Genomic DNA, 22872 nt, shown 5'->3' on the forward strand with positions numbered 1-22872 from the left:
AGGAAATTTGTTTGTGAAATTCGGCGAATCAGCCAAATTGAACTTTTAAAAAATTCGCTCATCTCTAATAGTGATCCTTTATTTCTCACCAAACCTTTGGACAACAGTTTTTTAAAAGGGTTCCTCAATAATGCTACGATCACACTCAGTGTGTTTTGTCACTGGCTCCTTGGAAATCAGATGGAGTCTGTGTGAGAGAATCTGGAAATTAGTGTAATGTGGCATAGAAGTCTAAATTATTGGACTATCTCTACAGGGAAGTCAGGGGACCCGTCAACATGGGTATAGATCCAGGAAGTAGGACCCACATCCACCAGATATTTGAAATACATGTCCAAGCTGGGAATACCCGATTAATATGGTTTGGGTGTGTCACCACTTTGTATTCTATCCAATATAAGCTGGAGATATAGTCTTGAACATATTGCCTTTTATCTGGTGTGAAACAAGTAAAAAAAACTGATGCGCACAGCGGTTTTCTTTCGCCTGATGCTCGGCATATTTGCCGGTTTTGCGGACAGATATCTGCCGGTCCTCATTATAGTAAATGGCGACATTTGAGCTCCTGGCAATGCTGGAATGCAGAAAGATCCAGCAGGCTATTCCCTGCTGGAACAGCTTGCAGGATCCCTAGTGCTACAGTGTAACTAACCTTCAGCACCCAAGATGTTATTTTGGAGTTGTGTTTTATTCATCTTAGATTCCCCATAAAGAAGACAAATGTCTGAAATTGCATCTTCATCAGTACTTTAAAGTGGGACTTATTCAACCTGGGTACATCACAGTGCATGACTATTACTCTCCAGGTAAGGTCCTCATTACAATAAGCTTCTTAACTACAAAAAGCAAACATTTTTGAAACTTTTTGTTTACATATTTATGACATGTTTGTTTTTTGTGGAGTTGTAAAGATTTCTCCTTTCTTATGTTTCCTCTTGGATCTTGGGATGAATGGTGTTACAGTACATGGCCTACTTTGAAAAGAAAATAACTTCTGTATTACTATGTGCAGATAGCACATATATAAATGTTATGGCAGCTCTTTAATCCAAGCTTCTGCCCCTGAACTGCTGCTGTCAGGGACAGTGTACAGTCCAATAATGCCGGCAAGGGACCAATTAGAGTGGTCCTTTGCCGGTGATCGCTCCGATTGGTTAGTCTGTGCAGCCTAATCAATTGCAGTGCGGCAGTGTTAAAATGCCGGTTTCAGGCTCTGATCTGCAATCTGCAGATTAGAGCCTGAAATCAGGCATTATCTGCTCTGTGCCCTCAATCTGTGCCCCCTGATGTGTCTTCTTCCCCGATCTGTGCCCCATCTGTGTGCCCTAATATCTCCTGCCTCCCCCGTCTGTGCCCTGTGCGCAGTACCTTTAACTTTGCCGGCCGTGCTCTGCAGGCCCCTGTCTCCAAATGTCCCCGCCTGTGTCCCCTGCCCCCATATGCCCCCCTGTTGTGGTCCTCCTGAATGTGAAGGCGGTGGCTCAGTTCCTCCATCAGCAGCGTGTGTCAGCTATATGCTGGCACTCTGCTATAACCTCTAAGATGCCGTTGCAGCGGCATTCATGGGGTTAATAGAGGGAGGAGCTCACTCTCTCAACCATCAGGCTGCCGCGCTGCGATGGCAGCGGCCCGATGGTTGCCATGGCAATCAGATGCCTTGCAAATGCGTCCAGTGTTGCCATCTACCAGGAAACCTGATAATACTATACTTTACAATGCAAGAGCATTGCAAAGTATAGTACAGCCATCAGCCCCACTGGATCTTCAAGATCCAAATAGGACTTACTAAAGAAAAAGTGTGAAAATAAAAAAAGTTAAAATTGTGTAATAAATAATTAAAAATTTAAATAAAAACGAAATTAAATAGCCTTTTCATATATCCGCTGATTTATAAGAGATTAAAAAAAAAATTTAAAAAAATAAACTACTCCTAATTGGTATCACCTCGTCCGTAATGACCTCATCTATAAAATTATTATGGTACTAATCCCACATGGTAAATGTTATAAAAATAAAACACTATAGCAGAATTGCTGGGTTTTTTGCCTCACCTCCCCAAAAAAAAAAATGAATAAAAAGTGATCAAAAAGTCATATGCATACCAAAAATGATATCAATGAAAACTACAGGACACCCCACAAAAAATAAGCCCTCATATAACTTTGTTGATGAAAGATAAAAAAAAAATAATGGGTCTTAGATTTTGGTGATGCAAAAAAAAATGTTTAATAAAAAGTGATTTTATGATAAAAGTGGTAGAACATGAAACAAACAATACACATTTTGTGTTGCCATAACCATATCAACCCACAGAATAAAATTATCTTATCAAATATACCACATGGAGAACACCATAAAAAATAAAAAATAAAAAAACACTGACAGAAATGCAATTTTTGCCTGCTTCACCTCCCAAAAAAAGCGCCCAAAAAGTCATATAGAATCCAAAATTGTACTAGAAAATAATTATAGCCAGATCTGCAAAAAAAACAAGCTTTCACACAGCTACATTGATGGAAAAATCGAAAGTTCTGGGTCTTCGATTTGGTGATGCAAAAATTTTTTTTTTTTATAAAAAGTGATTTTATGATATAAAAGTGGTAAAACATAAATAAAACAATATACATTTGGTATCGCCATAACCGTATCAACCCACAGAATAAAATTATCTTATTAAATATATGGAGAACCTCATAAAAAAATAAAAATTAAAAAACACTGGCGGGATTGCAATATTAGCTAGCCCACTTCACCTCACATAAAATTAAATAAAAGGCAATCAAAAAGTAATATGTACACAAAAATAGTACCATTAAAAACTACAGCCCATCCTGCAAAAAATGAGCCCCCACACAACTTAATCAACAAAAAAACTAAAGCTATGGCCCTTAACCCCTTTAGGACACAGCCTTATTTCACCTTAAGGGTCCATTAACACATCCGCTATTTCGTTCCGCATTTTGAGGAACAGAATTGCGGACCCATTCATTTCTATGGGGCAGCACGATGTGCTGCCCGGATCCGGAATTGCTGATCCGCACTTCCGGGTCCAGAATTCCGATCCAGAAAAAAATAGAACATGTCCTATTCTTGTCCGCAATTGCAGACAAGAAAAGGCATTTTCTATTATGTGCCGGCGATGTGCGGTCCGCAAAATGCGGAACGCACATCATCAATGTCCGTGTTTTGCGGAACCACGGATCCGTGGATCAGCAAAATACACACAGATGTCTGAATTGACCCTAAGGACCAGGCCATTTTTTTTGCAAATCTGACCATTGTCACTTTAAGTGGTGATAACTTTAAAACGCTTTGACTTATCCAGGCCATACTGAGATTGTTTTTTCGTCACATATTGTACTTCGTGACACTGGTAAAATAAAGTAAAAAAATCATTTTTATTTATAAAAAAATACCAAATTTACCAAAAATGTGTCAAAAATTGCAAATTTCCAAGTTTCAATTTCTCTACTTCTATAATACATCGTAATACCTCAAAAAATAGTTATTACTTTATATTCCCATATGTCTACTTCATTTTTGGATCATTTTGGGAATGATATTTAATATTTTGGGGATGTTACAAGGCTTAGAAGTTTAGAAGCAAATCTTGAAATTTTTCTGAAATTTTCAAAAATCCAATTTTTAGGGACCAGTTCAGGTCTGTAGTCACTTTGTGAGGCTTACATAATAGAAACCACCCAAAAATGACCCCATTCTAGAAATTACACCCCTCAAGGTATTCAAAACTAATTTTACAAACATTGTTAACCCTTTAGGTGTTCCACAAGAGTTAATGGCAAATGGAGATAAAATTTCAGAATTTAGATTTTTTTGCAAATTTTCTATTTAATAATTTTTTTCCAGTAACAAAGCAAGGGTTAACAGCCAAACAAAATCCTATATTTTTTTATTTTATTGCCCCGATTCTGTAGTTTGCAGAAACACCCCATATATCGCCGTTAACTACTGTACAGGCACACAGTAGGGCGTAGAGGGATAGGTGCGCCGTGTGGTTTTTGGAAGGCAGATTTTGCTAGACTGGTTTATTTACACTATGTCCCATTTGAAGCCCCCCTGATGCACCCCTAGAGTAGAAACTCCATAAAAGTGACCCCATCTAAGAAACTACACCCCTCAAGGTATTCAAAACTGATTTTACAAACTTTGTTAACCCTTTAGGTGTTGCAGACGAGTTATTGGCAAATGGGGATGAAATTTGAGAATTTCAATTTTTGGGCACATTTTTCATTTTAATCCATTTTTTTCCAGTAACAAATCAAGGGTTAACAGCCAAACAAAATGCTATATTTATTTCCCTGATTCTGTAGTTTGCAGAAACACCCCATATGTGACCATAAACTACTGTATGGGCACACAGCAGGGCATACAGGGAAAGGTGCGCCATGTTGTTTTTGGAAGGCAGATTTTGCTGGACTGGTTTATTTACACCATGTCCCATTTGAAGCCCCCCTGATGCACCCCTAGAGTAGAAACTCCATAAAAGTGACCCCATCTAAGAAACTACACCCCTCAAGGTATTCAAAACTGATTTTACAAACTTTGTTAACCCTTTAGGTGTTGCAGACGAGTTATTGGCAAATGGGGATGAAATTTGAGAATTTCAATTTTTGGGAAAATTTTTCATTTTAATCCATTTTTTTCAGTAACAAATCAAGGGTTAACAGCCAAAGAAAATGCTATATTTATTTCCCTGATTCTGTAGTTTGCAGAAACACCCCATATGTGACCATAAACTACTGTACGGGCACATAGCAGGGCGTACAGGGAAAGGTGCGCCATGTTGTTTTGGAAGGCAGATTTTGCTGGACTGGTTTATTTACACCATGTCCCATTTGAAGCCCCCCTGATGCACCCCTAGAGTAGAAACTTCATAAAAGTGACCCCATCTAAGAAACTACACCCCTCAAGGTATTCAAAACTGATTTTACAAAGTTGTTAACCCTTTAGGTGTTGCACAAGAGTTATTGGCAAATAGAGATGGAAAATTTGCCCAAAAATTTAAATTTTCAAATTTCATTTTAATCCATTTTTTCCAGTAAGAAAGCAAGGGTTAACAGCCAAACAAAATGCTATATTTATTTCCCCGAATCTGTAGTTTGCAGAAACATCCCATATGTAGCTGTAAACAACTGTACGGGCACACAGTTGGGCGTAGAGGAAATGGTGCGCTGTGTGGTTTTTGGAAGGCAGATTTTGCTGGACTAGTTTATTTACACCATGTCCCATTTGAAGCCCCCCTGATGCACCCCTAGAGTAGAAACTCCATAAAAGTGACCACATTTTGGAAACTACGGGATAAGGTGGCAGTTTTGTTGGGACTATTTTTAGGGTACATATGATTTTTGGTTTATCTATATTGCATTTTTGTGAGGCAAGCTTACCAGAAATAGAAATTCAGAAATTTCATCTCCATTTGCCAATAACTCTTGTGGAACACCTAAAGGGTTAACGACGTTTGTAAAATCTGTTTTGAATACCTTGAGGGGTGTAGTTTCTTAGATGGGGTCACTTTTATGGAGTTTTTACTCTAGGGGGCATCAGGGGGGCTTCAAATGGGACATGGTGCCAAAAAAAAAAGGCCATCAAAATCTGCCTTCCAGAAACCATACTGCATTCCTTTCCTTCTGCGCACTGCTGTTTGGTCATACAGTAGTTTACGACCACATATGGGGTGTTTCTGTAAACTGCAGTATGAGGGTTATAAATATAAAGTTTTGTTTGGCTGTTAACCAAACGGATTAACATGGAAAAAATTATCTGAATAATGCAGGCATTTCCAGATGGCCTCAAACCGGGAGCGTGTCATGGCCGTACTGTAAAGTGGGGTCTGGTAGAGGACGTCCCTACTCCAGTAATGCCTGATACTAGGTTTCTTGACTAGGCCCATGTGCAGCACGAGGCCCCAAAATGTCCTCATCTCGGCTGCACTGACCGTGGTCCAGCCACCGGGCCTAGCCAAAAAGGAGCCCGGGTGTTGAGCAATGAACTGTTGGGCGTACAGGTTCGTATGCTCCACCATCAGATTTACAAAGTGGTCACTGAAAAAATTCTAAAATAGTCATATTCAGTGAAGCCCACTGTGGAAATCTGGATTCCTGGTTGGCCTACAAAATCAGGAATCACGGGCTCAAATAGCTCTGGGGTACACCAGACAAGTTAACCGGCAGGGGGCTCTGGTGTATTTAACTGGTGGGCCGGAAAACTAGTACGAGCCCCAGAGCTGCTCGTACTAGGGTGGGCCACTGGGTCCCTAGCATGACGGTCCCCTTGCTCCGCCTGGCGGCATCTCCGCCGCCTTGGGGGCTCATCATCATTGCTAGATGCTGAGCAGGATGCGGATGACAACAGGAAAGTGGGGTCATCCTCGTCCTCACTGGGACTCTCGGAGTTGGAGGCAAGCTGGGCGTATGCCTCCTCGGCCGAGAACGTCCGGCGGGCCATAGGGGAGTGTGTGTCTGCGTGTGTGTGTGCGTGCGTGTAAATCTTTATTCAGTGTGCGTGTGTGTGGGAGCACGGGTGTTCGCGAACTCACCATAAACGTAACAGACAAAAAAAAAAAAGACTAACTAAAAAAGTAGAAAAAATGTGAAAAAAATTGAAAAATCGCTGATCAACCGTATATATATTTTTTTGCTCACTAACTTTCCCTGAATACCTCTGCCTAACCCAACCTTTCCCTAACCTTTCCCTAAATACCTGGGTGGTGCTGGGGCAAAGATGGGGGTGCTGGCTGGAGATCGGTGCAGCTCTGGATCCACGTGCAGCGCTTTGGCTCCCGGACTCAAATGGAGGAGGAGAGGAGCGCTGCAATAATTTGAATGACCCGCCCACCCAGCCGACCAATGAGAGCGATCCTGAGAGGTGATGTCACCATCACCTCTCAGGATCGCAGGATGGTGATTGGTGGTGTATTTTCACACCACCGATCACCATCCTGTTCCGGGTTATCGGGTCCCCAGAGACCCGAATTACCCGGAAACGCAGCAAACCGCAGGTCTAAATTGACCTGCGGTTTGCTGCGATTGCCGACATGGGGGGGTCACAGGACCCCCCAGCGCAATTAGCCAAGGTGCCTGCTCAATGATTTGGTATGATTTGGAATGGTACGTCATGTGTCCTGAAGAGGTTAAAATCTATTTCAGCAAATTACACGTTAGAAAATGCAGTTGCCGTTCCTTTCCCTTTGAATTCTGCCTTCTGTTGATACAGCAGTTTACGACCACATATATCCCTTGTGAAAGTGAAATATTTGGGCTTAATCTACTTTTTCTTGTAAAAAATATAATTTTTTATTTTCATAGCCATGTGTTTCTAAATATTATGAAACGCCTGTGACTTCAATAAATTATTTGAGAGGAGTAGTTTCCAAAATAGAGTCACTTTTAGGGGGTTTCTTCTGTAGGGGTGCCTTAGTGTGCCTTTAAACATGACACGACACCCAAAAGCCATTCTAGCAAAATCTGCCCTCCAAAAACCATATGTTGCTACTTTCCTTCTGAGACCTGCCGTGTGCCCCCACAGCAGGTTACGAACTTAAATGGGGTGTTTTTGTAAACTGCAGAATCAGGGTAATAGATATTGAGGTTTGTTTTGCTGTTAACTCTTGCTGTGTTATAGTTAAAATTTGATTAAGACAAAAAATCTGCACAAAAACTGAAAATTTTTAATTTTACCTCTATTTTCCTTTAATTCTTGTGGAACACCTAAAGGGTTAACATAGTTTGTGAAACGAGTTTTGAATAATTTGAGGGGTGTAGTTTCTAAAATGGGGTCATTTATGGGTGGTTTATATTATGTAACGACCTCAAAGTGACTTCAGATTCAGAACTGAACTGGTCCTTGTAAAAGTCGGTTTTGAAAATTTTTATAGAAAATTTGAAAAATTGCTTCTTAAATTCTAAGCCTTCTAACATCCTAAAAAAATTGAATGTAATTTTTACAATGATCTTAAGTAGAGATGTCCGAACTATTCGCCGGCGAACAGTTTCCGGCGAACATAGTTTGTTCGCGTTCGCCGCGGCGGGCGAACATATGCGATGTTCGGCCCGCCCCCTTTGCATCATCATTGAGCAAACTTTGACCCTGTACCTCTCAGTCAGCAGACACATTCCAGCCAATCAGCATACCCTCCCTCCCAGACCCTCCCACCTCCTATCAAAAAGCAAGGACAGCATCCATCTTAGATTCATTCTGAAGCTGCAGTGTCACAAATTTGACTAAGTTGTAATCGCAATGCGATTAATACAGGTTATATTAATCACATTGCAAATTCAACTTAGAGCTGGGTTCCTAATGGTTGTATTGCTAGAATATAACGAAGATTGAGAATATAGTGCTATATTCGTTATATTCGTAAATTCTAGCAATACAACCATTAGGAACTTGGCTCTAAGTTGAATTCGCAATGCGATTAATGCAGGTTATATTAATCGCATTGCGAATTCAACTTACCACACTCTGCGTCAACTACGGAATTTTCCATGGGAGTTTTGCCATGGATCCCCCTCCGGCATGCCACAGTCCAGGTGTTAGTCCCCTTGAAACAACTTTCCATCACTATCGTGGCCAGAAAGAGTCCCTGTGGGTTTTAAAATTCGCATGTCTATTGAAGTCTAAGGCGGTTCGCCCGTTCGCGAACATTTGCGGAAATTCACGTTCGCCGTTCGCGAACTGAAAATTTTATGTTCGCGACATCTCTAATCTTAAGTAATCTTAAGTAAAATCTTAAGTATCTTAAGTAAAAACTATCTAATGAGGTATCACTATCTGCCTTTAATGTGTAGAAATTCAAATTTAGAAAATTATTTTTCTTTTCTAATTTTTCTGTAAATTTGGGATTTTTAGAATATAAAAGTAAACGTTATCAACTTAAATTTTCCCCTAAAATCACGTACGCAATGTCACAAGAAAACAGTCTCAGAATGGCTTGGATAAATAAAGGCATTCCACATAAAGTAACACATGTCAGATTTGCAAAATTAAGCCTGGTCACGAAGGTGAAAAATGGCTTGGTCTGGAAAGGGTTGAAATGAAAATGTTAATAAATTGTACCAAAAGTAGTTAATAAAAGTACCAACATATGTCCTAAGGCCCTGCATATTATAATGGCCTTAGGTCATATAAGTTTAAAATCAAGGATAGTTCCAGGTTTACTCTAGTACTGGCAGAAATAACATGCAGTTGAACATCACAAATTTTTGTTAGAACTCCCTCTCGGGTTGATTTGGACCAACCATGTATTACATGGTTGACCAATTATTTCAATGGTATTTGTATAGTACCACATTAAATATGTAGCTGGTCTCAAACTCCAGGACCAGAGGTGATAATCTATCGTGAGAAAAAAAACATTAACATTGTCCTATTTTTTCCAAAAGCTATTATAAACACTAATCAACCCCAGATTATAGACTCTACGAGACATTTTCTTGATTCAATATTTTTGACTATTTCATGTGATTTTCTTTCTAATGAACAGAAAACCAATGCACTAAACCCTACCATGTGAATGCAGGCAACAAGCTTCTGGGCAAGATCTGTAAGGGAGACATGTGTCGTTGTGCAGGTAAGGGGACATCACAATAATTTGGTACCCTCTCATATGGATCTTTTTGTTGAGACTCATTGGTTAGTACTAGATATGAGAGAATCAAAGTTGATGAAGTGATGTCACAGCCTTATAAATAGCCTCAGCCATCTTGGATTCTGCCATTTTCCAGTGTACTTAGTGCAGGGAGAGACATCAGCAGGCGCTATGGACAGTGCTAGGAAAGACTTCATTGTGCTGAAAAAACGATTTACAAGTTAAGGGAAAGATTATTCAAGGTGTAGGGAAAGGATAGGGAGGAATCATTCCACAGTATTGAAGCAAAACAGGGTTCACTAGGGGAGATTACTGTCTGGGTAATAGGAACAATCCTATTACACCTTGCTGCACTGACGGGAGATCCAAATTGCCATTATTCAGCTCTCTAATTCCAGAAAACCATTCTTGTTATTGGGGTGCAAGTGCTGTTTGATACAGGCATTAACAGGGTTTATTACAAGGAAATATTTCTACGTCTTATTTGCCCATGTGCAATGCAGTTATATGTTCTAAAGCATTTTGTGGCTTGTATTAGTGGGAAAAAAAAGGTCTCATTATTAGCCATTGTGTGGTGAAGTGCGAAAATCACAGCCCTTTTTGTCGTGTATTAGTGGCACAAAAAAAAAAATTATTTGCCATTCAGCAGTGCAGTTATATGTTCTAAAGCCCTTTTTGAGGTATATTAGTGGTAAAATAAAATTATATTTGCCGTTCAACAGTGCAGTTATATGTTCTAAAGACTTTTGTGGAGTGTATAAGTGGAAAAAAGAAATATATATTTGCCGTTCAGCGGTGCCGTTATATATTCTAATAGTGCAAAATAATGCACCTGCGGCATAAAAACCCAAGAGCAGAATATAAAATCAGTGATACAGTCCTAACCTCAGTATCTGAGGAAAGGGATTTAGGGATCATTATTTCAGAAGACTTAAAGGTAGGCAGACAATGTCATAGAGCAGCAGTAAATGCTAGCAGAATGCTTGGGTGTATAGGGAGAGGCATTACCAGTAGAAAGAGGGAGGTGCTCGTGCCGCTCTACAGAGCACTAGTGAGACCTCATTTGGAGTATTGTGCACAGTACTGGAGACCATATCTTCAGAAGGATATTTATACTTTGGAGAGAGTTCAGAGAAGAGCTACTAAACTAGTACATGGATTGCAGGATAAAACTTACCAGGAAAGATTAAAGGACCTTAACATGTATAGCTTGGAAGAAAGACGAGACAGAGGGGATATGATAGAAACTGCTAAATACATAAAGGGAATCAACAAGGTAAAAGAGGAGAGAAGATTTAAAAGAAGAAAAACTGCTACAAGAGGACATCGTTTTAAATTAGAGGGGCAAAGGTTTAAAAGTAATATCAGGAAGTATTAATTTACTGAGAGAGTAGCGGATGCATGGAATAGCCTTCCTGCAGAAGTGGTAGCTGCAAATACAGTGAAGGAGTTTAAGCATGCATCGGATAGGCATAAGGCCATCCTTCATATAAGATAGGGCCAGGGACTATTCATAGTACTCAGTATATTGGGCAGACTAGATGGGCCAAATGGTTCTTATCTGCCGACACATTCCATGTTTCTATGTTTCTATGAACATCGGCCGGGACGATTTGCGAACGCGCGTTCGCGATCAAATGTTCGTGAACAGCGCATTCGCATTGGGCCCCATTCACTTTAATGGCAGGTGAACCTGAAAAACCTTCAGGTCATATTTGCAGCCAGCAAACACTTACTAGAAATACACAAATAGTCCCATAACATGGACAGTGATATACCAGAGGGGGATCATTGGCAAGAATTCCCACAAAAAATATGTATTGTAATCAGGGGCCATTTTTATGCGTCTTAAAGGAAAACTTTCAAAAATGTGCCCTGCTGGAGAATAGAAAAAAAAAATTTCCTATCGGTTTGATGTATAAAAATGTGCAGCACTCCACGTTTTTGTGTCCTGCAGAGTCCATTTAAAAAATGCATACTTTGTAACTGTATGGTGAACGGACGCCACTGTACGGCATCAGTCTGAGGCAATGCCTGATGCATCAGACTATATCATCCATGGTGCCACACCAACACTTTGACAATAGAGACCTGTTTCTTCTGGCTACCTGCCTCAGCTACTATTCTGATGCTGCCACCCACCTGATGCCACACATCTGATGCCAAGTGCTCCTTCTTTCACCCACCATCTTCAGCTGGTACTCGCATTGCCACTCACCTACCCACTCTGTCCACGGGTCACTATGTGGTCTCCTGATGATGCTGCTGCCACCTCCACACTATGTCACTTTGCCACTCTGTGGTCTCCTGATGCTGCTGTCACCTCCACACTGTCACCTTGCCACTCTGTAGTCAACTGATGCTTCTGCCACTTTCCCACTCTGTCACTTGGTCACTCTGTGGTCTCCTGATGCTGCTGCCACCTCCACACTATGTCACCTTGCCACTCTGTGGTCTCCTGATGCTGCTTTTACCTCCACACTATGTCACCTTACCACTCTGTGGTCTCCTAATGCTGCTGTCACCTCCACACTATGTCACCTTGCCATTCTGTGGTCCCCTGATGCTGCTGTCACCTCCACACTATGTCACCTTGCCACTCTGTGGTCTCCTGATGCTGATGTCACCTCCACACTATTCACCTTGCCACTCTGTGGTCTCCTGTACTGCTGCTGCCACCTCCATACTGTTATTGTGCCCCCCTGTGGCCTCCCCATGATGCTGCCGCCACCTCCACACTCTGTTATTGTGCCACTTTGTGGTCTCCTCATGCTGCTTCCACCTTACCAATATGTCATAGGGACAGTCTCTGGACTTCTCATGCTGTTCCCACCCTCCCCACTTTATGATTGGGCCACTATTTTGACTTTCGGCCTGGCTGACATTATCATTTATTTCACCCTTCTTCTGATCTGTCAGAAGGAAGGAAAAATAAGACGCACAGCGGATCCTGTCTGTGTAGCAGCTCTAAGACCTGTATGGTCCCATCAGAATTGGCTTATGATTTGGTAGCCAAAATTAGGAGTGGGTACAAAACACAGAAGACGTTCAAATATTCCATTCACGAGTCATCTCTGTTTTGGATCCACTCCTGTTTTTTTTGGGCATTAGTAATACTGATGGATTACTGACCAAATGCTAAATGAGTGAAGACTGATGCTTCACAGACAAGATCCGTTTTTTGGGGGTTATTGTTCTGACGGATCAGAGGAAGGGCAAAATAATCAGTGACATCAACACAAACTTACTGCTGACACCCTCTCCACTCTGTCGGGGGGCTCTACTTGTATAAGCGTTTAATAGAACAGGTCCTGTAGACATCTATGTGGAATCAGCTGATGACTGTGTAAAAGGAGTGCACTTCTTCTAGGCGCTAACATCGACCTGTAAGGTTGAGTTCATACTTGAGTTATTTGGTCAGTTTTTGCCCCGTGACTGCCCAAATAAGTGAAGTGTGCAGTGATTCTAAGGCCTCTTTCACACGGGCGTTGCGGGAAAAGGTCCGGGTGCGTTGCGGGAACATGCACGATTTTTCCGCGCGAGTGCAAAACATTGTAATGCGTTTTGCACGCGCGTGAGAAAAATCTGCATGTTTGGTACCCAAACCTGAACTTCTTCACAGAAGTTTGGGCTTGGGATCGGTGTTCTGTAGATTGTATTATTTTCCCTTATAACATGGTTATAAGGGAAAATAATAGCATTCTGAATACATAGTAAAATAGCGCTGGAGGGGTTAAAAAAAAAATTATAATAATTTAACTCACCTTAATCCACTTGCTCGCGCAGCCCGGCATCTCTTCTGTCTTCATCTTAGCTGTGTGCAGGAAAAGGACCTGTGGTGACGTCACTCCGGTCATCACATGGTCCGTCACATGATCTTTTACCATGGTGATGGATCATGTGATGACCGGAGTAACGACACCACAGGTTCTTTTCCTGCACACAGCTAAGGCCTCATGCACACTACTTTCAATGGGTCCGTGGAAAAATCGGAAAATGCACCGTTTTGCAGCCGCATCCGTGATCCGTGTTTCCTGTCCGTCAAAAAAATATGACCTGTCCTATTTTTTTGACGGACAACGGTTCACGGACCCATTCAAGTCAATGGGTCCGTGAAAGAACACGGATGCACACAAGATTGGCAACCCCGTCCGTGATCCGTGGCCGTAGGATACTTTCATACAGTCGGATCCGAAGATCCGTCTGCATAAAAGCTTTTTCAGAGATGAGTTTTGACTTCGTGAAAACTCATATCCGACAGTATATTCTAACACATTCTAACACCTGAAGGGTTAATTGTGCTGATCACAGACCCCAGTAAAAGATCGGGTGCTGCCAGGCAGCAGGGGGCAGTCATGTACACAGTTCGTAGTATATTCTAACTAGAAGTGTCCCCATCACTATGGGAACGCCTCTGTGTTAGAATATACTGTCGGATCTGAGTTTCACGATGTAACTCAAATCCGATGGTATATTCTAACATAGAGGCGTTCCCATGGTGATGGGGACGCTTCAAGTTAAAATATACCATCGGATTGGAGAAAACTCTGATCCTACTGTATATTAACTCCTGACTTTACATTGAAAGTCAATGGGGGACGGATCAGTTTGAAATTGCACCATGTGAACAGCCCCATTAAAATGAATGGGTCATGATTCAGTGCGGGTGCAATGCGTTCAACTCACGCATCGCATCCGCGCGGAATACTCGCCCGTGTGAAAGGGGCCTAAGAGCGACGCCTGTCATCTGCATGTCATACTGACTCACAGTATGGTTTCACTACCACAGCAGACTCCCTTTTGAAAAATTTGCTTATCTCTATTTAATACAGTCTATGCATATAAAGTGTTTGTTTATTGATTTTCTGTACGAAGAATTTGGTTTAGAATTTTAAATTTTTTTCTCATTAATTTTTCAGACAATTGCTTTATGCAGCAGCAGCAGCAGCAGCAGCTAGATAACGTGAATGTTCCTTATCGATACGCTAAGGCTTGTGAATCTACTGTGGATTATGGTGAGATCATTACGATGTCATTTTTGTATACTTAAATCTTTTTCACACTGCCGGCAGGCTGTTCCAGTACAGAATTCCGGGAATAGACTGGATAAAAACCGTTGCGCGCAGAGCTATTTGTATAGCCGTTTCTTGGCATATTTGCCATAACACGGCCGAATCACTGCCAGGCCCCATTATAGTTACAGGAACAGCCTGCCAGATCGGCAAACGCAGGTGTGAAACAAGCCTTACATATTTATAGTCAGACAGACTTTCTTGTATACTTATGAATGTATATTTTTTTTATATATATACATTTTCTTAAAATGTTTACAAAATATTCAGTCCTGCAGTCATATACCTTACCATATAGAGGCTTAAATGTGTTTTCTGGGACTCACTTATTGATGACCAATCCTCTGGTATCTCAGCTCAGCTTCCATTCACTTTAATAGGACCCAAGCATGGCCACTACATACACAGAGCTGTGTTGGACACTCACTGATTTCATATTGGTGACCTATCCTATGTAAAGGTCATCATCATGCTGGTCCGAGAACTTGAAGGGGTTGTCCTTCAAAAAATAATCTACAGTTTTCAAACCAACCCCTGGATCGGAATACTTTTGTAATTGCATGTAATTAAAAAAAAATCTTTTTTTTCTTATTTCTTTGTCCTGCTCAGTAAGAAGGCCGCACATGCTCAGTTTTATCTTTCAACTTCCTCCTCAGCTGTGATAGGGAGAGCTGAGACACGCCCCCTTATCTTCAGTAGAAAGACACGCCCCTTGAGCTGCCAGGTTGATATAAATCTAGCAGAGCAATAAATGAGGAGATCTCTGGATCCATGTGAGGTACAGGGCTGGGTCTAGCTTTGTTAGAAAGAGGTTGATATGTACTATATGATGTTTGATTCTCATGTATTACATTAGTCATGGGATAACCCCTTTATTATGACTACGTTATCTACACATGGGGTATGCAGACTGTAACCATAGAGACAAATAGGTCTGCATAGGAGCTGTATACAAAAAATGATAAAAGAATCCTAATTAATACTATCTACAAAGGTATTAGTTTTGATGAAATTAATTAATTGGTTGCAAAGGTCAATCTAGCCATTAAGCAGGCTTCTTGTGGTTAAAATCTGTCATGTGAAGTTCATGAAATGTTAGTCTTTGATTAAATGCATTTCTTTTACAGTCTTTAAGGCAACGCTAATGGACATTGAGAGTAATGGAAACTATGACACCTATGTCATGAAAATTACCAAAGCTATAAAAGAAAGTAAGTTACACGTTGTGCATTTCATTCACGCATTGCTATATTTGAGTCCCCAGACCATGGCATATGATCTCATCGGTGGAGGCCTACATTTTGTCTCCCCTTCTTCTTCCTCCTCCTCCTACAAAAAAATAGGTTTGAGAAAATGGGTGAGCCTTACTGTATGCTGTTTGATTTGGGGGAAGGAGTCCACAAAGTGCATTCTCTATTATCAGAAAAAAATTGGATTTTTGTGAGAATCAGAACTTGTTGAAAAATGTATACATTTTTCACCAAAGCAGAAACTGACTGCATTTTTGTCAATGATATTAATATTATACTTCCATACTGTCTGAGACCAATTGCTTACTGTATAAATATAAGCATTAATAAACTTTTATGTGCTACTATAGTCCAGTTTTTTATTTCCAGGCACAGATACAGGTGTTGCTAATGAAAAACGCAATTTTATCAGCCATGCCAAATGTAACAAAGCCTTAAACTTGAAGAGAGGCCGAGACTATGTAATTTGGGGATCAAGCAAAGATCTATGGACTACTGCTAATGGGTAAGTGATAGAGATGAAATAACATCTTGGATTTCGCTTCATGTGTGATTTGGTAAATTTTTCTGAAAGTTCGGTTCAGACCGGAAATGATTTGTCACAAATTGAAGTTGCTCCATTTGGCCAGAAAATTAGTGTATAACACCCTCTAGTCTCCTAGGACTAGATTCTTTGTCACCACAATCTGCGACTTTTTCCATTTCACACCAGGTCTAAAAAAGTGGGCGCGGTGTAGGCAGGGAGGGGTTGGCCCGGTAGGGCCGTCTCATTTACGATTTTCTACTGGTTTAGGGTTCATTCACACCTCTGCATGATGGGTCCAGATCCGTTCCGCAATTATGCAGAACGGGTGCGAACCCATTCATTTTCAATGGGAACAGAAAAGATGAGGCAGCACACAGTGTGCTGTGCGCATCCGCATTTCCAGTCCACGGCCCCGAACTTCCATTCCGCCGCTCCGCAAAAAATGAGAACATGTCCTAATTTTGTCCGCAGCTGCTCTGGTCTTAATAAATTACCCCCGTTATCTTTTTTATTCATCTTTTAGCAATTTTTGCTTTTTCTCTCCTCCTTTTAAGCTCTTGAATGCAATGACAGCAATAGCAAATAATGTCAGTACCATATATAAGTATGGGTAAATGACAGTAGTGTTCAGCGATAGTGATGAGTGGCATAGGCAATATTCGAATTTGCGATATTTCATGATTTTTTGGGCCGAATATTCGCCATAATTTGAAAATTTGAGAATTCGTGATCTCCAGTCATTGTCTACTTGATTGCGAAAAATAGGCAATGTAATATATTCGCGATAAATTTGCGATAAATTTGCAATTAGAATATTCAACACTATTCGCGAATGCGAATATATAGCACTATATTCTAAATATTCGCAAATTCTCAAAGCCACTGCCACATGATCGATACAGGTGAGAGCCACTGCCTTCAGCACCTGAACATCCTCTTTATTCCCTGAAGAGCCATACCTGGCGAAACGCGTCGGATGAAAAAGGAAATCAACCGCAGAGAGGTAAGAGCATAGGGACTTTTAGTAAAGGCCCCAGGTTCCTGAGGCTGGGGGTCGTCTTTTTAAAGACGAGTGCCCCGACTACAGCCATTAAGGCTATCACCCTGACTAGATTTGGTCAAGTAGGGTAAGGGCATAGGGACTTCTAGTAAAACTAACTAGGCTCTCCCCTTATATGCAATAGGCCTTTTAGACAGGTACATCACTCTAAACCAGTACTATTTAATTGGTCCCTCTTCTCTCTCTCTAATTTAAATAGTGCAGCAGTTTCACTAAACTCAGCCGTCTCATTATTATTTTAAATGATAAGAATAAAAGTTAAATCTTAAAATAAGTATAATAAGGCATACTCAGTTAATAATAAACAGAAATTCTCAAAGTGGTGACATTCGCGATTAAAATTTGCGTTTTGAATATTCACGCTCAACACTATTGAGTGAGCATGCTCGGCCGAATACCAGTTCGGCTCGAGCATCGCTGTGCTCGGCACATGGTGGTACTCTGCCGAGTACCGCATGTGCTCGAGCGCAATGCTCGAGTCTCCTCCCCGCACGTTTCTCGGCTGGTAAGCAGCCAATAAACATGCAGGTAAGTACTGCCCTCACTTTAATGCTAGTAGCCATGTTGGCTACTGGCATTACAGTGATTGGCTGGCCAGAACAGCTATATAGCACCCGATGATGTGTGTTCGGCTCATTCGAAGTCAGGGAGAGCTGAGCATAGGAAGGAACAGAGTGTAGGGAGTATAATTAAATATTTTTTGGGTACAAAAACGTTTCAGAGACCCAAAAGTCCTTGTAAAGACTATTGTGTGTGACAACAGCAATATATGTTTGTAGCGCAACCTGCGCTAAATTGCTCAGTGTTAGGGTCCATTCACACGTCCGTTTTGGTGTTCCGCATCCGTTCCGATTAAAAACGGAACGTTATGCGGATCCATTCATTTTTTAATGGAATCTGCAAATAATCGGACAGCACTCATGGTGCTCTCCGATTCCATGATTCCGTTCCGTTCCGTGGGTTCCGTTATTCGGATCCTGGGAAAAAAATATACCCTGTCCTACTATTTGTCCGATATTGCGTTCCGTCATCCCATTCTAGTCAATGGATCCATCAAAAATGCGGATGACATGCTAAAAGCATCCTCATGTCATCCAGATTTTCGGATCCGCAAAAAACAGGAACGTTTATCTGGAAAGGTAAAAATACTGACGTGTGAATGCACCCTAAGGGAGAGCTGTGCATAGGAAGGGACAGACAGTGTAGGGAGTGTAAGAGTTTTAGACAAAAAACTTTTCAGAGACCCAAAAATCCTTGTAAAGACTATTGTGTGTGACAGCAGAAATTTATATTTTTAGCACATCCTGCGCTAAATACTGTGTAATAGTCCGCTGCGGGCAGTTACATTATCCCCGCCACATCTCCTGTTTAAAGTGTGCGCAATCCTAAAATATCAGTGACATTCAGTGCACTTTTTCCGTAGACACTGCAAACTGTGACATTACCTGTGGTACCTGTCCTGTATAATGTTTCCTCATCACAAATACCTTTGTAAATTATTTTGCACATGCACTTCCAAATCCTACGCTACTGTACGTGTGACATACTTTCAAACATATATCACATTTAGGAAGGCGAGCAGTAAGGGACGGGGAAGTGGCCGTGATGCTGATGGTGCACGCAGAGGCCGTGGCCCTGGGCGCAGAGAAACTGTGCCTGCTGCCAGAGCACATGAACAACAATCATCTAAGATACTGTACCTAGCTTCATGTCCCAGTTTGCAGGGCACCACTCTTGAAGTCAGACTAGTGCGACCAAGTGGTCGGTTGGATTGCAGCAGATAATACTTCCAGTCGGTTAAGCACCACCCTATCTTCCACCAAGTCCAGTCTCAGTAGCCAAAAGTCTAGTCAACACAATCCACAAACTGATCCTCCTTCCTCCCACCATTTACAGTCTGGCCAAACAAGTGATCCCACATTCAGAGGACCTCTTTTCTTCGCCATTACTTGATTTGGGCTTCTCGCCAAGCACGCTTGAAGAGGGACATGAGATCTTGTGCCCTAAATCCCAACCTCTTAAGCATCCACAGTCACAAGAACATGACGGTGGGGAACGGCAATTAGTGTTTGATGAGGTAGATGATGATGAGACATAGTTGCCAATGAGTCAACTGCAATTACTGTCTCAACTGGTTGATGAAGAGGATGAGACACAGTTGTCAATCACTGAGGTTGTGGTTAGGTCAACAAATCAGGAGGATGATCAGAGTGAGGAAGTGGAAGAGGTGGACAGTGAGGTCACTGACCCAACCTGGGAAGGTGGAAAGCCGAGCGAAGACAGCAGTACAGAGGGGGAGGGATTCTGCAGCACCGCAACAGGCTGGAAGAGACAGTGGGGTGCCAAAAGGGAGAAGGCGGGCCACACCAACCAGGCCCACAACTGCTCCATGGAGCAACCCTTTGCGGAAATCTCCTTTGCCAAGGAGTAGATGTTCTGCAGTCTGGTGCTTTTTTTAGGAAAGTGCGGACGACAAAAAGAATAGTAGTTTGCAACCTGTGCCATATGAAAATGAGCCGGGGCGTGAACACTAGCAACCTCTCCACCACCAGCATGATCCGCCACATGGCATCCAAGCACCGTAAAAAGTGGGACGAACGCCTGGGTCCACAATCTGTGTCTGCTGGTCACACCTCTGCATCCTCTTCCCCTGTGTTACGTGCTGGCTGATCCACTTTCAAAGGCGCAGGCCCGGATGCCTCCCGCCCTGCACCTGGACCTTTGCAAGCACCATCAGCGACCACATCCACTTCCGTGTCCCAGTGCAGCGTACAAATGTCCTTACCCCAGGCATTTGAACGCAAGCGCAAATACCCAGCCACCCACCTACAGGCCATAGCACTAAATGCGCAACTTTCCAAATTACTGGCCCTGGAAATGTTGCCATTTAGGCTTGTGGACACTGAGGCCTTCCGCAGCCTGATGTCAGCGGCCGTCCCTTGTTACACAGTCCCCAGCTGCCACTATTTTTAACGGTGTGCCGTGCCCGCCTTACTCCAACATGTGTTCCATAACATCACACATGCCCTGACCAACGCAGTTACTGGGAAGGTCCACTTAACCACTGACACATAGACAAGTGCATTTGGCCAGGGACACTACATTTCTCTCACGGCACACTGGGTGAATGTTGTGGAGGCCGGGAGCTAGTTGTACCCTGGCATGACACAGGTGCTACCGACGCCAAGGATTGCGAGCCCTACGTCGATCAGGGTTTCCGTCAGCACATATGTTAGTGGCTCCAACCACCACTTCTCCTTCTCCTCCACTTCCACCTCCGAATTATCCTTGTGCAGCACCAGTCAGTCATCAGTCAGTAGCTGGAAGCAGTGTAGCACTGCAGTGGGGAAGCAGCAACAGTGGGCAGAAGAGGAGGAAGAGGATATTGAGAGTGATCCTCCTGATGACGACAGGGAAGTCTTGCCTGTTGGTACTCTGGCACACATGGCTGACTTCATGTTAGGCTGCATTTCCCGCGACCCGCGCGTTATACGCATTTTAAACAACATGAATTACTGGTTGTTCACCCTTCTCATCCCCTGCTACAAAGAGAACTTCTCATCTCTCATTCCTCTGGTGGAGAGGACGAGCAAAACGGTGCAATACCAGAAGATCCTTGCAGAAAAATAGCTCCAAAGATTTCCATCTGACAATGCTAGTGGCAGAGTCCGTAGTTCCTTGGCCAACCGAGGAGGGGAGACAAGGGGGACACGCAGCAGTTCCAAAAGAGGCAGGGCAATACTCTCCAAAGCCTGGAATAGTTTCATGACCTTCGGCCAGCACCCTCACTGATGCGCGGCTTACTGTCACAAGGACGGCAAATTTTTGGAAGATGGTGAAGGAGTACATAGCAGACCGTGGCAGTGTCCTTAATGATCCCTCAGTGCCTTTACAACTACTGGCTGCTTTGCCACCAATGTTTTGTCTGAGCGGGTATTTAGTGCTGCTGGTTCCATTATAACAGATAAGCGTATCCGCCTGTCAACTGAAAATGCTGACAAGTTGACTCTTATAAAAATGAACAAGGCTGGATTGACCATGACTTCTCGACTTCACCAGAGGAGCGGCTGCACATAAAGGCACTTTAAATGTGTTGTTTATAATGTACTGAATACACTGTATTCCCATGCACCCCTTCCACCACAAACAAGGGTATATGGTTGAATCTTCCTTTTCTCATCCTCCTCCTCCTCCTCTTCCATCAGATCAACATGCTTATTCGTCACATATAATGCCCTCGCATATATGCCCTTCTCATATAATGTTTTACAGGGTCAGCTCACCTACAGGCCCTCGAATATAATCTTTTAGAGGGTCAGCTCAGCTGCAGGACCTCACATATAATTTTTTAGAGCATCAGCTCAGCTGCAGCCCCTCGCATATTATTTTTTAGAGGGTCAGCTCACCAGTGGGCCCTCACCTACAATCTTTTACAGGGTCAGCTCACCTTCAGGCCCTCGCATACCATTTTTTAGAGGGTCAGCTCAGATGCAGGCCCGCACCTCAAATCTTTTACAGGGTCAGCTCACCTGAAGGGTCTTGCATATAATTTTTTAGAGGGTCAGCTCACCAGCAGGCCCTCGCATATAATGCTTTACAGGGTCAGCTCACCAGCAAGCCTTCACCTACAATCTGTTACTGGGTCAGCTCACCAGCAGGCCGCACCTAAAATCTTTTACAAGGTCAGCTCACCTGCAGGCCCTCGCATATAATGTTTTAGAGGGTCAGCTCACATGCAGCCCCTCACTTACAACCTTTTAGAGGGTCAACTCACCAGCAGGCCCGCACCTAAAATCTTTTACATAGTCAGCTCACCAGTAGGCCCACATCTCAAATCTTTTACAGGGTCAGCTCACCAGCAGGCCTTCACCTACAATCTTTTACAGGGTCAGCTCACCAGCAGGCCTGCACCTAAAATCTTTTACAGGGTCATCTCATCTGCAGGCCCTCACGTATAATTCTTTAGAGGGTCAGCTCACCAGCAGGCCAGCAATTATAATTTTTCAAGGATGTGTATCATGCCCTCCTTTATGTGTAATAAATGGTGTATTGGAGTGCCAGTTCCTTGTAATTTTTGGCAGCCCTTTCACTTAGTGCATAGGCTTTATGAGTGTAGGAGTCCCACTACTTGAAAATTGTACCACAATGTGAATGAGGCCCTCCTTTATGTGATATACAGGTTGTATCGGAGTGCCTCTTCCTTGTAATTTTTGGAAGCACTTTAAATACAAGTAAATATACAGGGAAGAATGTTTCCTAACAATTTTTCCTCTAAAATCGATTTTATCTTTGGTTCTGTGCGTATTATTGTCAGTCTGTAAAAGTGGCGTACTACTCGGACAACATCGTTCCCAGCA

At 42.4% G+C, this 22872-nt stretch overlaps 1 protein-coding gene across 1 annotated transcript in view; it reads left to right on the forward strand.

Annotated features, from left to right (window-relative positions):
* The window catches only part of LOC120988554 (A.superbus venom factor 1-like), a 413068-nt gene that overhangs the window by 384454 nt on the left and 5742 nt on the right, over positions 1-22872 (forward strand). The window contains exons 35-39 of the mRNA XM_040416077.1: positions 701-806; positions 9503-9589; positions 14527-14622; positions 15807-15890; positions 16299-16434. Coding sequence (XP_040272011.1) covers positions 701-806; positions 9503-9589; positions 14527-14622; positions 15807-15890; positions 16299-16434 — 509 coding nt within the window. The remainder of the gene's footprint in view (positions 1-700; positions 807-9502; positions 9590-14526; positions 14623-15806; positions 15891-16298; positions 16435-22872) is intronic.

Source organism: Bufo bufo, chromosome 1 (genome assembly GCF_905171765.1).
Source record: "Bufo bufo chromosome 1, aBufBuf1.1, whole genome shotgun sequence".
Lineage (NCBI taxonomy): Eukaryota > Metazoa > Chordata > Amphibia > Anura > Bufonidae > Bufo > Bufo bufo.